The 18,301-nt window shown below is 24.6% G+C and overlaps 1 protein-coding gene across 1 annotated transcript; it reads right to left on the bottom strand.

Annotated features, from left to right (window-relative positions):
• Nucleotides 1–12,240: 12,240 nt before the first annotated feature.
• LOC145832558 (uncharacterized) lies at nucleotides 12,241–13,979 on the bottom strand. The gene is made up of 2 exons (XM_082939872.1): nucleotides 13,640–13,979; nucleotides 12,241–12,605 (listed from the first exon to the last, which is right to left on the bottom strand). The coding sequence occupies exons 1-2, from the start codon at nucleotides 13,977–13,979 to the stop codon at nucleotides 12,241–12,243; spliced, it is 705 nt and encodes a 234-aa protein (XP_082795998.1).
• Nucleotides 13,980–18,301: the final 4,322 nt, after the last annotated feature.

An 18,301-nucleotide genomic window follows, 5' to 3' on the forward strand; every position in this document is an offset into this window, starting at 1 on the left:
CTTGAGGGGCGTCACGTAAATGTAAAGGGGAATCTCGTTGTACTAAACATTTTGAAAAATAATTTATCAAAGTTTATAAACTGTAGTAACAATGCTTGTAACCACAAGTTGTAAGGCTTAAAATAATAAATTTAAACTGTGACAAGTTAAAACATTATAAAAGGTTTTAAAGGAACACTGCTCTTCTAATAAATTAAATCTGAAAATATTTTAAAAATGCTCATGCTCATAACTTTTATAAAAAAAATCATCAGTATTAAAAAGTATATTTAGTATATTCAGTAAATTTCAGTTAGTTATATATATTTTTTATTATTTTAAGTAGAAAATTAATTATTTAAATGTTAATTTAAACTTATATAAACTTTTTTATATTGTTTAACGAAAATAAGACAAATAAGACTTTCAGCAAAATATTAAGCTTAGTAAGTTGTCTATGAAACATTTCCAAATTCTTAATTACACTGATAATACAAATTTTTAAATTTACAAAGTGTTCAATTTAATGTTAAGAAGCAAAATAGAGGGTGAAGTAAATCTGAAGGTTATCTACCATAAAAAATTAAAATATCCTAGAAATAAAAAATAAATTGTAATTAAAGTCTTAAAATACTTAAAGATTTTTATCAAAAAGTTTTCTTTTTAGTTTAATTTTTGTAATCTATTTTATATACTTGAATGTTATAATGAATTTTTAAATGACTTGATTAAGTTTCAAATTACTATTTATTCAAACATAAGTTTATCATTTTTTCACATTTTTGCTGGTCACTATTTACTCAAAAAAAAAAACAACAGATTGAGTATTAATGAAATGGGTAAATAAGATTTCTTGAAACAACCTATCTGCAAAATTTAATTTAATAATGCCACGCATTTTTAAAGTCTAGGACTGTTTGTATAGTAGCCATATACAAAGTAGCCTACAAATGTGCATAACTGTGTTAACCATTAAAATAATAAAATTGGTTAACATGTGTTATTAAGTTAGTCCAGTTTTATAAGCTAACTCTTATTAAAAATATCTTCAAAGACTCTCCTTTTGTAACAACTAAAAATTTTAACTGTATACTTATTAATTATTCAAGAGTTAGCTAAATGACTTTAGACTAGTAAAAAACATTTTAAGTATTATTTTAGAACTTAACAGTTATATAATGTTTTCTTTTTAATTTTTAACACTTTATTTACTCTATTTAGCTCTTCTTTGATTTCTTAAATAAGTTCTTCTGTTATTTGATAAATGTTTTTGTTTCAATTTTGGTTTTGATAAATCATGTTTTTCAAGAATTCTAGAAGTTATGATTTTATAGCTTAAGTTTAGAAGTGTACAAATTTTTTTAAAAACAGCTGTGTTTAAATCAAAATCTAAACAATGTCTTTTATTCACTAAAAAAAATTAACAAAGTATTATGTAAAATAATCTTAAAAAATTAAAAAATAAGTTTTGTGTAAAAAGTATATTAAAATGGTAGTTAAATAATTGATCTTAATCATCTAATTGTTACAAAAAGGAATCATTAAGAACAGTTTTAATAAAATATTCATTAAAAAAATTTGATGGATTTGCTTCATTAAAAAAATTTTCAGCTCACATTTCCCATATCCTACAATATATGAGCAAAAAATAAAATTATGTCTTTTAAAGCATTCAAATAGTCAATGAAAATGTACATTTATTTTTTGTGGTGGACTTTAGATAAAATGATTGTGCTAAAAATTAATGTTTTAGTTTTAAAATTTGTTTGTATCATGTAGAAATTTCACATCAGTAGATTAGTTTTTTTATAGTATCATCCATAAAGTCTATAGTAAGATTTTTTATACAACCAAAAACAGTTTCAATTAACTTTTAAGATATATTCAGTTTAAAAAAGTTTCAGATACATACTGTGTGTGGCACTCTTAGGCTAGTATGAACTTTTTTTGAAATCTCATGCTAGTGTTGATTTTTAAGTATCTCATACCAGTTTTTATTTCTTACAATTATTGATTTTTAAAGTTCTTTTGTAAATATTTAGGTATCTTTTTGTATTTAAACTTAACTAGTATTATTTTTATTCGAAAATTTGCTAACCAAAACGTTTTGTTTCTATTTTATTATAAACTCTAACTAGTCTCAGGTAACACAGGAAGACTATTTCGCCTCAAAGAGTGGCAATTCTGATTATTATTAACTCAGCTAAATTATAACTACTTCAACTTAGTAGTTAGAATAGTTAAAAGCAAAGTATACATTTGTAAGTTGTTTAAAAAGTAGGAAAAACATCTATCTAACTAACTAATGAGTTTTTATTATGTATTAAGTAAAAAAAAATATTTAATATCTATTTTAATACCTTATTACTAACAAAACAATGTTTTACTCCTATATTTGCATATAGGAGATCCTCAGTTGTTGTTAACAAATCTGAAAAAAAAATTGAACAAATAAATGGAAGTAAAATAAAATTAAAAACAAAATATTGAAATAGGCATTTAAGTCAAGAACTTTAAATTGATTAATTTAAAAAAAAGTAACAATATTAGTAAAAAACATGTACAATTATGATTCCCAAGATTTATTTAATCCAAAATACTAAAAATATATTATTTGTTATTTTATGATAGTTAACTTTATAACAGCCTATTTAATATAAAGCACTAAAACATTTATTTGTCACAGCTGGTTAAAAATGATAACAGTCGAAATGGAAGCACCTACTAGGAACAATAAACAAAAATACACTTCTAAATGGAAATCTGTTCCTGAGTTTAAAGGTAAAGTAGTTGATTATTGCTTTACATAAATAAGACTTATCTATTAGATACAGAATATGATTTTACTAATAGACTGGATTATGCCTGATGTTTCTAGTTCATACCACATAAGATGTAGATATTGTAAGATGAGATTACAAGCGAAATGCTCAAGTCTTAAATACCATGCTAATACTAGCCAACATTTGAAAAAAGTTAATTTTAATTAATCATTGTACCAAAAATTTTGAATAACAATTAAAAACATGTTAAAGGCTTAGGGATGTAGATCACCATTTTTACAATTTAGTCTTATAATATTGAATTTTAAGTACTACAAGTTACAAGTTGCTTTTTACAAATTAAAAAAAATCAAATTACTTTTTGAGATATAGCAGGTCAAATTGGACGACAACAATAGGTTCCTTTTGGGAGGGGAAAACTAAAACAGCAAAAAAAGACTACTTCACTAAAAATCTATCTTCTTCTACGTTTTTGAGATAAATGCCACAAACTTACAGAATATGCTCCTTGCAATTTTAAAAAAATTGTGTATGAAGAGAATTTAAACAAATAAAAATAAATAATTTGTGACAAAAAAACAAAAAAAAACTGTTTGTTTTTTGTTTATTTTTTTAAAATTTTATTTTTTTCGTTTTAAAAACATTCTTTCTGAAAAAGTTTTAAAGTACTTTAAACAACATATCCTGAAAGTTTGAGGTATTTATCTCAAAAAACGTAAGAGAATATAGATTTTTAGTGAAATAGTCTTTTTTTGCTATTTTAGTTTGCCCCTCCTAAAAGGAACCTATTAGTGCCTCCCACTTTGACCTGATATATCTCAAAAATTGTTTTTTATTATTAAAATCAGTAAAAATCATCTTGTAGCTTAAAAACTCAATAAAATAAGATCAAAATGTGAAAAAGTGTTTGACTCCCCTATGCCCTTAATACTTTTATTACAATTTTGTTAGTACTGCTTGATTTTAAAAATAACTAAGTTAATTTTCCTACTGATCTACTATTAGCATGTAGTTTTTATAGATATTCATGATTAAAACTTCAGTAACAGGTTTTATTCATTATTTTTTTCATAAATGGACTAGACTATGCATGCTTGTTTTCTAAAATATTATCATTTTGTATAAACTTTACCTGAACACAGTAAGCTGAAAACGGATTAAAGTGGCCATTGGTTATAATAAAATAATTTTGCTGAAAAAAAATTGTACAAAGTGTTAAACATAGTTTGATTTCTTTGTTTTAAAATTGGTTTTGTTGGTTTTCTGCTTAAAGTATTTAAGAAGTTATGTAAGTTTAAATCCAACTATTTTTTGACTATACAGTTTGAAAACTACTCCGAGTTCTTCATAGTTTTGACAAAATTTTTTTGCAGAATCTTAGAGAAAAATTTTTGTAAGACTAATTTAGAGAAACTTTTTTAGCATTTTTCTTAAACTTTGTTGAAATAGTATTGGTAAACACAATAAGTTATTTAAAAACTTAAAATTTTTAACTTAATTTTTTTTATTTGATATTTTTTCAAGAAAAAAGTGCAAATAGGCATCAGGATGTTGCTTGTATAAACCTAAAATTAGTTAATTTCCTAATGATAATTTATTTTGTAAAATTGTATATAGAATTTTTATCATATTTGCTAAAACATAAAAAATGAAGATATTTTAGCACCAAGCAGTTGAAATACTTATTCTCTTTTAGAAATACTTTGTAATTACCATAAATACATCAATGAAATTTTCAAAAGATTATAAGTTTTAAATTGAGAAAATATACACTTTTTTTCAAAGAATTCTGACATTTTTTAACACTAAACCAAAGAAAACAAAAAACCTAAAAAAAGTTTTTATATAAAACCTTCTAAGGTATTTTTTAGCAGTTGATGTTGGCCTTAATTTTGACATAAATTTTAGGTTTTTTCAACTTATTTTTCTCTATTTAAAAAGTAAAAGTTTGCTACATTTAAGCTTACATAATTTAATTTTATTCACTGGCCACTAGTGAGATATTTATATAACAATACTTTTAAAAATTTTTTTACTGAGAGATAGTTTCTTCCAAAGAATGTTAAAGTCCACAGTTTTCATTTAATAAAAATGTTTAATATTGAAGAATAATATACTACACGTACATGTTTTGCATATGAAAGCAATTTAAATCTAACTAAATTCTATTCAAACATTTTATAAACATTAAAAGTATTATCAGTAAACATCCAATTATTTCTAGTAATCTATTAAGTTTGATAAAGTGTATTTTGTATTTGTATCAAAGTTGTTTATTTATTTTTTATTTAACTTTTTTATTAAAATATTTGTACAAATTGATTAATTTTTAATGTTTTATACTTGAATAAATTTTATAGCTTTCTACTTTTAATGATATTTTTTGTTTAGTATTAATGTGTTTATTCTAGTTCAACCTATTTAAAAAAAAAACTTTTTTGACTTAACAGGAATTCATATCACTTGAAGCACATTTTAGTAAAGCTAATCGCAAAAAGTTGGTTAAGATTTCGAGAGACTGTTCCAATTTGATAGTGCCTGTCAAAGTTGTAAAACAAATAAGATTTTAATTGTTCCAGGAGCACTCATCTCTTTAAGTTAGTTTTTTTTTAATATTTCATTTATTCTAAATAACTCATCAGTGTTTGTAATTTATCTATTTATTTATTTTTAGACCATCTTCCCTAATTAAAAAGATACTTTGGTCTTTAAGTTAGTTAAAAAAAAAAAGTTTTTTACCTTTTAAATTTTTTTTCAACTTAATAAAAGTATGATTCCAATTTTTCCACTTCATAATACTTATATTGTTTTTCTAACTCTTCGTTTTAAAATGTATAATAATATTATATTTAACTACAATGGATTTTCAAATATTTAAAAATTTATTTTTGAGTGATAAATAAGTTTTTGAAATTTTAATTTCTGTAAAAAGTTTCAAATACAAACATATGTAAAACAAAGCTTTTGTAGTAATATTTTAAAAGTTTTAACTAATTTACACAACCTTTTATATGTTCTTAACAAATAATAAGCAAAAATCCTTGAATTTGTTTTATTTTTTTTTGCAATTAAGAAAAACATAAAATATATCAATTAAACTTAGATATAAATTTACTAAAATGCAAAAAAAATCAACAAATTTTAAAACTTTTGTATAAATTTTTTTATTTTTATTAGAATGCTAATCCATGTTTAAGTAAACATTAGAGATTGAAAAATACTCAAAATGCTTTATTTTCTGTTATAATTTGTTCTTGTTTTGTGGCATGTAATACAACTTTCTGATCAAAAGAACTGTAATTTTTATTTTTAGTTAACTTTAATATTACTTCATGAATACTGTATCGGTTGAATTGAAGTTTAATAGATGCTAAAGAATTTTGAAAAAATGTATAGCTTGATCTTACTTTGTAGATTTTTAACTAAATTATATGTTGTTTATTTAAATTATTTAACAAATTTTTAAATATAGCTGTTTAAAGTTAAGAGCACATTTAATTTTTTAAATATTTAACAAATGTTAAATTTACAATGATAGACAATAAAATGATTTAGATAATTGTTTGAACTAAAAGAAAAAAAATTAAATTAGTTATATATATGTTTTGTAACTATAAATATATGAATTTTTGTTATATACTAAGTATTTCATTTCCTAATTATTTGCAATTTTAATTATAATACATTAAATTTAACATACTTCACTCCTAGGATAACTTGAAGTAATTTGTTCTAAATGTTTTTTCAGGTAAACTTTAAAAAAATATTTTTATTTTAACCTTTTTAATTTTTAATTAGTTCAGTACATATTTATTATTTTATTACCAACAGTTTTATGTAACAAATTTTGCACTTAATTAAATTTAGTTGTGTTCTAAATTTCACAAAATGTTGTTCTTGTGTTTTTTGAAGATATAGAACTAATAGTTTCAAAACAACTTAAGTAATTATATAAACTACTTCTTTTTTAATCAAAGTGTGTTCAAAAAAATATTTTTTTTGTATTATTAGATCTTTTAAATTTATTTAGTTTTGAACAAAAAAATAAATTTTTGGTTATTAGTTATAGTCATGTTTATTAAAAGATCAAACATTTTAAAAATTATATACTGTAGCAGTTAACTTTTTAAACTAAAGTGATGTATGTTAAAAGATTGTTAGTTTCAATAAAAAATTCCTCCTTGTATGGTTTTTTTTTACATTTTGGTGTTATTTTTTAGACAGAAAAAATAATTAAGTGGCTTAAAAATAAAAAACAGTTACTGTTTAAAGCAATTTGTTTTAATTGCTTTGGAGTTTCTTTATGTTTTAAGCCAACTTTACAATCTACAATGTTATTACTGATGTTTTTTCTACTTATTTTTTATTAGTTAAGAGTTTATTCAGTTTTAGTCTATTTAACCTATTTTTTACAATAAAAGAAAATTTTACTAACTTAGTATACAAACTTTTTTTAAAATTTTAGAAATAGTAAACAGTTTTTTATTCAGTGTTTCAACTTATGAATTTTTGGTTTTGTTAAAACTTATTTGTCTTGTTGATTTCTGATTTACTAGTTTTTTAGAAATGCTTAAACAAATAAGTTGTATAAACCAAGCTTATGTAACATTTTAAAATATTTTTAAATTCATATTGTACTTTTATTAAACCTCTATTTTCGTTCAGATGTTTAAAATAATTGAATGTTTCAAACTAAATTAAATTTTTACCTCGTACCTTGGAAGTTTTGTTTTTAATAGAATATTTTGATATTTAGTAGTTTTGATCTTAAAATGCTTTTTAAGCTGTATCTTTCTATTAATTTTCTTCATACTAAATTTAAAGTTATTCATAATCTTTTTATCATAAAAGCTTTTATAGAAATGAAATTTTGAAACTACAAATGTAAGCTCTACTTTTTATATGAAAACTACCTTTTAGAAAAAATAGTGTAGAAATTTTTTTAAATCTATTTGATTAGTCTTTTTAATTTCACAGTAGATTATTTGATGTTTTTTGACCTTTTTCTTATTAATTTTTCAAATAAATACCTAAAATAATGACATAAAACATTTAGTTATGAAGCTTAAATAGTATTACCTATTATTTTTATGGTTTAGTTTTAAGGAGTACCAATAGAAGCAATTTAATTCTAATAGCTTTAATCCATTTGTTTTTCATTATTATGATGAACAAAAAAGATTAAAAGACCAGCTTAAAATTTAAAATAAATTCTTCTAGGTGTCTTATATTGTAAAATAAGTTTTACTGTTTATAAGATGTGATTTTTAGTTATGTAAATAGTTTTGCAGGATTTTAGACAGTGAACTATTACAATTTCTGCAATTAATATTTCTGCAATTACTTTGATTTGTTTTTATTATTTGTTTTTTTTATATGTTAACTATGATAAAGCTTTAGTTTTTAATATATTTTTTTTAGCTAATTTATTGCAAATTTTTTCAACAAGTTACTTAACATATTTCAAGTATTGGAAAAAATACTGAAATTAGCTACAAAAATTAAACTAGCTACTTTAAGCTAATGAAGTTTTTACATCTAAAAGTTTTCTGTATCCTAAAGGTAAATGTACTGAATTTGTATACGTCCAATTATTAGAAAAGATATCTTTTTTTTTAAGTTTATCCAAAAATTCTGTTCACTGTAGGAATATATACAAACTAAATAAATAAAGATTTTTTTGTTAATAAAATTTATTATAAAACTGATAAATAACCTTTTCATTAAGTACACTTGCTAAATTTCACTTTGTATTCAAAATAAAAGTCTAAAACTATATAAATATTACAGTTCGATAATAAATTAATGTATTTTTAAAAATACTCTACTAATAATAAGAAAAAAAAATCCACTATTATCGTTAAAATTTAAACCAAAATTTATTACAAAAAGGTTACATATTTTAAAGTTACTGTAAATTATAAAAAAATCATTGTCTAAATATTAAGTACCATTTCATTTACATATTTTTAAAAGAATCGTTTTTTAATAAAAATATAAAAACAATCTTATAATTTGCTTTTTTTCAAAAAAAAGTGTTTATTACTGCTATTTTGAGACTGAATTTACAGAAATATATAAAGTTCTTAATCAAAAATTGATTTCTTTGATTAGAACATTTAGTACATTTAAAAATTTTTTGTTTTGTTTTTCTTTAATTTTATAATGTTTGTATACATTTATTTAAATAAATTAGAAAAAAAAAACTCATTAATAATAATATTTTGAAGTAAATATTAAACTTAAATTCACTTAACTTAAAATTGAAAAAGTTACATACTAAGCAATTTTTTTTAATTCTAAATCCAAAATTAACAGCAGTGCGAACTCAATACTTGCAAATTTAACCGACTGTGCGAACTCAAAAAACTCGAACCTAACTTATAGACTTCTGCATTTGAAAATAATTTTAAGTATGAGCAAAAAACTGTAAGCAACTTTTAAATACCGGAATTTGTACTTTTAGTTTGCAAGAATTATTCTTTTAGTATTTTAGTCTAAAGAAGTTAATTTCAGTAAACTGAAAGTTAATAAGAATAGCACTATAGTATAGTGTTTTATTTGTAGACTAATTCATTTACTAAAATTCAAAGAAAGCCAAACTTAGCTCTTGGGCGATACTTAACGGTTAAAAATTTATATATGTCAATTTTCCTATAGAAGTTGAATGAGGGCAAAAATAGCAGAAAAATTCTGGCAACTATGGTTAACACATTTTGAAAAACACATTTAAAGTAGTTTCACCGTATCTGTTTATCGTTATTTTACTATTTGGGATAATTTTTCTAAATTTTAGTTGAACTTTATAAAAATAATTGACCAAATACTTGCTTTTTAAAATCCTTAAAGAATATTAGTAGTTTTTTCATTTAAATGTTTATCCTTTGGGAACTTTGGCATAAAATTTTTTTACCTGTTTATTTCTAAGATGAGTTCTTAAAAATTTACATAAATAACTAGATTTGTTGTTTGTTCGGTACAAAAGCAAATCTTAAAATTGTTTTCAACTAATAAATTCCCAGTAAAACGGTTAAAAAATTCTTAGTTGTGCCATTTTGATAATTATCTTTGGGGCACTTCAGTAAAATAAACTTAATCTTTTGTGTTTTGAAAATGACGAATGCCTAAATTTATACATAAAAACGCTAGCATGGTTGCTTTCTAAAATAAAATCAAATCTTAAAATTGTTCTTATGTGGAAGTACATTATCAAACCGTTATAAACTTTGTAGTTACTTTATCTAAATAATTACTTTTTGAGCAAATTAGCAAAATAAGCCTGAACTTTGGTATTTTAAAAATTGTGAATGCTTAAGTTATACATAAAAAAACTAATTTTGCTGTCTTCACAGTGTAAATGCATATTTTTATGTTGATTTACGAATTTTTTTTTTGAAATTATGTTTAGTACGAATTTAGTTCTTGTGAGCAAGTTTTATAACGATTAAACTCAAACTTTGAACAAAAATGAAATCGAAAAACGTAAAATGACCTGAGATTTAAGAAAAATTATGAGGTAAACAATTGATACAAAGAATATGTTGCAAACAGGGCTGATAAAGCTAAATATGGAACATTCTAGAAAACCCTGCTCTATTTTTCACTCCAAACAGACATTTCCCTGCGCAAAACTATGTTTTTATCTAAACCATGAAAATCTTTTCATTTAAAATGGTTTTTTTAACTACAAAAAGTTACTTAAATGATAAAGTTGCAAGCATTTAGTATTCGCGGACCAAATTTTAAAAGTAAAAGATTCACAGGCTTATGTATTTTTTTAGTTTTTGAATGACCCAAAGAAAAAAAGGGATAGTTTTAAATCACCCTAAAATTCCTTAAATTCTACACAAGACGTTTTTTAAACTTAATATCAAACTCAAGAACATAAAGTGTTTTTTTTTGTTGTGGCATGAATTACAATTAAAATAAAGACATGATCGAAGGCGAAAATCTGCCAAACCTTGACTTGAAATGACCATACTGCGTTCTGCATACACTATTAGTAGATTTCAGAATTATGACAACAGAAAAAACATAGAATTTAAATTCAACGTATAAAAACCCTAATTAATCACTAATAAAAATTATAAAATTGAAAAAATTATAACTAGATTGCAAAAATTCGAACTTCGTAGGCTTACAAAAATGTATAAAAAAAGTATATGATAAACACTTTCAAAAAGTAAATTTTTTATATTATAGTTCTGCACTGTTTTAAAGCTTAAATTTTAAAACTTTACATAGTTATAATACTTATTAAGGATTTTGTTTAAAGTTTTTTATTTAATGTTTAAAGTTAGTGATAAACTTTATCATGTTTTTTTTATGTATCATGAACTAACAAAGTGTCAGTAACTGTCAATTATAGGCGTTTTTACGTAGTAATTTACTTTTTACACAATTTTAGTTGTTAATTTGGAAAAGAATTCACAAGTTAAAACTTTTTAATGTTAACAAGAATAAAAATAAGTTATTAAACACAACTAACTATATTTGCATAAAATTCTTAACTACAACTTTTTTAAATTTCATTTCAACTATGGTTAGGAAATAACTAAGGTAATAAAATAGCAAGCTAAGGTTTTATAATTAGTAGAAAATCACCACTTATAAGATTTTGGTTTGTTGTGCAACGTTCAAATTAACCAACCAAAATAAGGTATATCCTATGGCTTATTGTTATCTTATAAAAGGTTTTATAAATATGCTGATTTTTTTAACTAAATAAACTGCAATCACAGAAAAATGTCTGAGATAAAAACAACACAAGTATTTTTTGAATAGTTTATTTACTATTTTAAATTTTCTAAATATCTATAAATATTGTGCGAGTAGTTCTTCAAACGTCAACTTATGCGCACCCACACTTAGTTATGTACATATCATCCAACTTTTTATGCACCATGTTGTTCAAACCGTCGTAGTACATGATGCTGAGCGGCTTGGTCTCTTTCGCGGTGCAGCAGCCGTCTCGTGCGTCCTTGTCTATGACCTGGTTGGTCATAGAAACCAATTGACCCCGCATCGTTGACATGTCCTGGGAGCGACACGGCCCGGAGCAGTAGTAAGCGTTCCAAGACTTGGGAAAAACCACAAAGTTCCAGTTGACTGAGCTGAACTCGATGTTGAGATCGTGACGGCAGCAGTGAGAAGGTTGCAACAATTTATTTGCGCAGATCTCAGTCATGTCCCTGGTATTCAACTCGCGCTTACTCCTGCTTTTCATCATTGGATTTTTTCCAGCGAAACTTGTATGTAAGGTCTCTGTGTGTATATTGAATTTTAGTATTAGTTGATTATTTTGAGAAATGATAGTTTTTACATATACAAAAATCATATTTGATACATTTTAAAAATATAAGGTTTGTAACAGTTGGTATAAGTCAATTTATCGCAGACCTATGTAGAGAGTAGATCACTTTAAAAAATTTACAACTGAAATGTGTATAGAGCTTAATTTTACAATTAAAAGTAAAACTTACAAAGGGGGTGTATTTATCAGTGAAGACAAAATTTGATCATCTTCAGCGTAAATTCGAATTCGGCGCTCCTCTTCCTCATTTTCCAGCCACTTGTTCACGTGGCTTAAAACGTCCAACTTTTTCCAATGCCCCTTGTCGCTTATCAGCTTGACCTTCCGTCTCGGTCCACTGAACGACTCCGAGGCGCCGTCGGCGGCAGTCCTGTACTTGACAATGCTAATGTGGGTCTCGTTTTTCGTTCTGCCAGCTTGAGGCTTGACGTACAAGTAGAGTGAAGCTTTTTTCGCAATGAAGCTTCTCTCATTTTGCGTGATCTCGAAGTAGCTACCCCTGGTTCCCTGCTCGCGCTCAGATTCGCTCACTGAAAAAATTAAAAGCTTATTTTATATATGTACATATATATATTTATATATTTATTTTAAAAGAATAACATTAAAACTAAACAATTTTTTGGCTAAACATTAAACCGCATTAATGTTTTTGCACTTAAAATTTTACGAAATGTATTTATAATTTATGAATGTATAGTGCAAAGTTAGAAAATGAATTATAAATAATGTTTTAGTTTTAATATATTTTGAGAATTATACACTTAAATACACTATTACTCAAGAATAGAAAAATAAAACATTAACAAAAACTGTGGTAAGACCAGGCAGTCAGCAGTGAAAATGCAAACAAAAATGTTTTGGGGTATTTTCATTTGACCGCATTTCAACTTTAACAAAGTATTGTTAAAAACTTAAACTTGGTTTTATGCAAAAAAAACATGTTAATGGGAAGGTTTTAAAAAAAAACTTGATTACGATTTTTGTTCGATTTAACGTACTTGTTTAATTAAATTAAAACAACAACTGTTTTATTGAAATTATACAATAGTAGTCCAAAAATTGATTTCATTTAATTTTCGTAGTCCGCTGTTAAGCAAAAGAATAATAATTGTCAGTTTTTTTTTAAATAGAAATGTACTCCTTAATTTTTTAAAAAACTTAAAATAATAGTTTAAAGAATAAAAGATCACAACTGTTAAATCTAGAAAACTAAAGTCTTTTAAACGAATTATCGTATATGGTACAAAAAATTATAAGTTACATTAAATAGACTTAAAACTTATTAAATAATAGTTTAAAAAGGTTAATAATTTTTAAATTTCGGCTCAAATTTGCAAACATTAGTTCTAAATCATATCCAAAATAACGCTTTTTACAACTTTAATTAAAATTAACGGTTAAGTTTTTTCTAGTAAGTTTTAGCATAAAAACCTAAAACTAGAAAAAAACTATTTGCTTATTATTATTATTTATTCAATTATTTATTCTTATGGGTTATTAAGTTGTTTTAAAGAGTTAAATTATAAAAAAAACTATAAGTACTTGGCTCTTATCAAAATAAAACCTGGTTTTGCAAGTATGATGAGCTCCTTGTTCGACGAATTTTCCATCTGATCAGCTTCTTCCGTGATTCCGTACCTCTTCTTCAGGGACTCGATCATTGCCGGGCTGGGCAAGTCTTCGGCGCTGATGTTCGGAACGCTGTCCAGATCTAGTTTTTTGAGCAGAGTCGTTCGAAACTCCTCTATTCTTTTCATTCTGGCCGAGCTCAGCCTTTGGCAGTGCAGATCGTCCGGGTCGCACGAGTGGGGGTCAATGTTGGAATCTAGATCGTGCACTGTTGCGGATGAGCACGACCCGCATATAATTAAAAATGCACACAAAACGATAAAGTGTTTAAGCATGTTTATAATACTTTTGTTAACCTAAAAATTTTATTACATATATTATTTGGAAAAAATAACAGTTGTAACTAATAAAAAAAATAAAATAACAAATATGTTCAATATTTTAAAATGTATATTTTTAAGTTTTTCTATGCTTTTAAAATAACTGAATATATAGCTAGTATTTAGTACTCAATGAAAATAGTTATTAACTCAACATAAAAGCATAATGAACACGTTACAGCTGTATTATGGTACTCACAGCGCTGTTGTCCCATTTATAAGTTCTATAAGAAATCAGTAATTACTATTTGTGCGCTTTAAATGTTCAAGTATAAGATTTTAAAGGTATCATAAAAGAGTTAAATCAAATATTAGAAAGGAATAATAAACATTAGAAAATTCAAAATTATATTTATTAAAGTTGTGATTAGTCGTGAAGTTTAGGGTACTTTTGCTGTACTTTAAAATCTTTAAACTAATTTTATAAACTTTAATTTAGCTTTTTAACACCAACCAAAACATCAGTGTTAATATTTATTTCATCATAATGTCTTTAACATGGACCTATGATACTTGAGTAATTATTTTACATAAGGTTCAGATACTTTGGTTCCTAAAGATATACAAGAAACAACATACTTTAGTTTGTTGTAATGCAAACTCACATACAGAATGAAAGCTGACACAGTATAGTTTAGTAATATCAAAATCTTTTTTTAGTAAAAAGTTTGAACTTAGTTCAACGTGTTGATAAAATAATAAACAAAAAAAAATAAAAAATATTTACATTGTTGCTGAAAATCATAAATTAAAACAAAAAAAAATATTGTAAATGTCTACATATTTACCGTAAACTAGACCTCTGCACTAATAACAGTATAAATTTAGATTTAAATTGTATGACATAAGTTGGAAATAAATTTATTACCTGAATAAATAAATAGTACCGAATAAATTAAATATAGCTAAAAGTACGTGAAAATCTGCTTTGATATGACCTGTTTTTAACTTTTGTAACTTTTAAATTTTTAATTTTCATTAATTTATGTAAAAATTTAATCTTAGATAAGTAACTTTAAACAAAACTAGTTTATTAAAGCTAAAATTTTTCCTTAATTCCAACTACCATGGTTCTCAAAAAGAAATGATACAACAATAGAATAAAATGAAAAATAAAAGTTCCTTCCGTCCTGGTCACAAGTAAGACACTACACAACTAAATAAATAATCTATTATATATAGGTGTTATATAATTAAAACAATATTAATGTAAGAAATAATAGTTCAGACGATCACATGTTTTTTTAGTTAGACTGCAGAACTAAACACACTATATAGTTAGATATAAAAAAGTTGTCATAAATTAACAAGACAAATTCTTAATAAAGTTGATTAGACAACAATCCTAATCAAGCCTGATCCTTATAGATAAGATTTCATGATTAACTGAAATGACCCAAGACTGAGAAAGCTCATACTATAATCAAATAAAATCAACTACCTACAAGAATATTTATTTTTGCCAAATCTTGTAGTACAAAAGCTAGAATGTTGTTCAAGCCAAAATTGGTTCACGACCAAAGACATAAAGTTGCAGTGAGCTGAGATAGATTGGATTAAATTAGTAATTACTTAAATACAGTCTGTATACTGTGTGCAAAACTCTAAAGTCTAAATCAAGGGTCAGAAGACTTATTTATGACTTCAGAGCATAGAAATTTTCCTAAATAAAATTGACTGCAAACCTCAGTTATTCATCTTTAAGCTTAATATTGACTTAATTAATATTACAGGGTTGCCACTCATTTTTTTCAATTTTTTTCCTGGTTTCCAGATTTTTTCCAGGTTTTTAAAAGTACACAATTTTGGGTTTATTAAGTTAAGTTTTTAGGTAAGTAACTGTTTTAAAAAATACAAAAATATTGAAAAGATACTGTAAAGCTACTTTAAATATGTTTTTAATAAAAAAACTTTTGATGACTTTTTATTTTGTATGATAGATTTTTTAAGTCAAACCGAGTTTTACTACTGAATATGTAAAAATTGTTAAAATTCAAGGTTTTTCCAGGTTTTCTCAGTGATTTATCTTAAAAATTACAGATTTTTTCCAGGTTTTTTTTTTAATTTCCCAAATTAAAGGTTTTTTTTCCTAAATTATCAATTTCCAGGTTTTAGCAGGATTCCGGGTAAAGTGGCAACCCTGTGTTAACACCATATGACATAACACCAAATAATAACATACTGTGATCTTAAACTTTTTGACAAACTGACTTGAAAAAATTTAAATTTATAACTCCTAGTTTTTTTCTATATGTTTTATTCTTATAAATCAAAATTAATGTTTTTATTTATTCGAATATGACACTTTAAAAATTTTTAAAATACTTTAAATACAACAAAATGAACTTTAATTAAATTTATAAAAAAAATATTTTAATCCTGGTCACAACTTAATTACTTCACAACTAAATTATTAATCATTACCAATAGATAGTTGCTGAAAAGCATATTATTTAAAAAACAAAGTAGTTTTTTTGGTTTTGTGAACTAGACCTTAGCACTAAAAAAAAAGAAAAGTTTGCCATAAAATATATGCTTTTTAGAGACTGTTAGAAAATAAAACCTGATTAGACCTGAGCTTACCAAAATGAAGTGACCTGCAGAGTGTTTGTGCTAAAATGAATTTGAATTTTTTACTTACTAATATATGTCTTGCAAATTCTCTTAGGGTAAAAGCAGTAAGTTTTTGAGTCAAATTAGATTCATGAGCAAAGACGAAAAACTTTAACTATAAATAAAATGTAAAATGAATAATGAAGAACTGTTAGGCAACAGAGCTGAAGTTAAACACTATATATATATATATATTTTTAACTTGAAGGTATAAATAATTATATATCACAGTCCTTTTATTGTGTGCACTATATGCCAAAATCTCAAGTTGAAAGGATTTTATAGTTAAACCCTAGAATTCTTTTTTAGAAAAATTATTCTCAGGCCGTAATTATTAAAAACAGATTGTAAAACTTTTTTATAATTAAAATTATAATTTATTTTAATATATCATTTACAAATAACATATAACAGTGCTTCTGAACCTTTTTTTAGTGGCGGAACCCTTTTCAAAAGTTCAATTTTTTAGCGGAACCCCTAACTTATTTTTACATAAAATGTTTAATATAATATTTCCTGCAAAAAAAACAAAATAATTTCAGTGAAAAACGAATTTTTTAGCAAGACTATATCGTTGTTAGAGATCATAGCAATTGTAATAGTTTTGAGTCGAGTCAAACTTAAAGTGCGCCAGAGGCAATAGGTATTTTATAAATCTATGATAAATAAACGAAAACCCACATGATTAATCGCAACGTAATAGAAATCTTTTCTGCATAATAAAAACAAAATAAGAGCTACAAACAATAACGAAATGAACAAGAACCTAATCGAATTCACAGATTACCAGTATTTTCATGACTTCATTAAAAATAGAAATTCAAAAAATTTGCAAAAATTTGCGCGACCAGGACACCTATTAATAATGAATTAAAAGTCCTACCGCTAGATACAGACTAAGCAGATCAATGAATGCTATAATTATATATATTTTCCTTTTTATGTGTTCCATTTTTTTTGAAGTATTTTGATTTATGTTTTTTTCATTTTTAAATTTCGAAAGGCTTCGCGGAACCCCTGAGAGGCGTCGCGGAACCCTAGGGTTCCGCGGAACCCCATTTCAGAAGCACTGACATATAACGTGCTGCACCCTTTATTTTTCAGTGAAATATTTCTAAACATTGTTATTATTTTCTTTTTGAAAAATTTAGGAAAAAACATTATATAAAACTTGAAACTATAAAAGATTGAAGCTACATAAAGTATATCAAGGTAAAATTGAAAAGAAGTTAAGAAACAAATCCGTTATCCTGGTCACAACTTATTTGCTATACAATTATATTATTAACCATAGATGGTTAGTTTAAAGCATATTATTAAAAAATAATAATCAAAATAATTTCATTAGTTTTTAAACTAAATCTCAGGACTGAAGGAATAAATTAAATATAGCCATAGAATACTTGCATTTTAGAGTCGGTAAAAAATACAACCTGAATATACCTAAGCTTACCGAAATGAATTCGTGCAGAGTGTTTGTGCTTAAATGAATTTAAATTTTCACTTACTTATATTTGTCTTGCAAATTCTCGAAGGATAAAAGCCAGAATGTTTTTGAGCCGAAATAGATTCATGAACAAAGACAAAAAGGTTTTTCTAGGTTTTTTAAGTGATTTTTTTTTAATTCTAATTTTTCCAGATTTTTTTTTCAAAATTTCCCAAAT

Source organism: Thalia democratica, chromosome 3 (genome assembly GCF_965202585.1).
Source record: "Thalia democratica chromosome 3, ktThaDemo2.hap1.1, whole genome shotgun sequence".
NCBI classification, from domain to species: Eukaryota; Metazoa; Chordata; class Thaliacea; order Salpida; family Salpidae; genus Thalia; species Thalia democratica.

Bases quoted from the DNA above. Each gene is read 5' to 3' on its own strand.
- LOC145832558 (XM_082939872.1), bottom strand. From the start codon at position 13,979: ATGCTTAAACACTTTATCGTTTTGTGTGCATTTTTAATTATATGCGGG. The intron at 12,606-13,639 runs GTTTTATTTTGA...TAATTTTTTCAG, and splicing joins CATCATACTTGCAAAACCAG to TGAGCGAATCTGAGCGCGAG.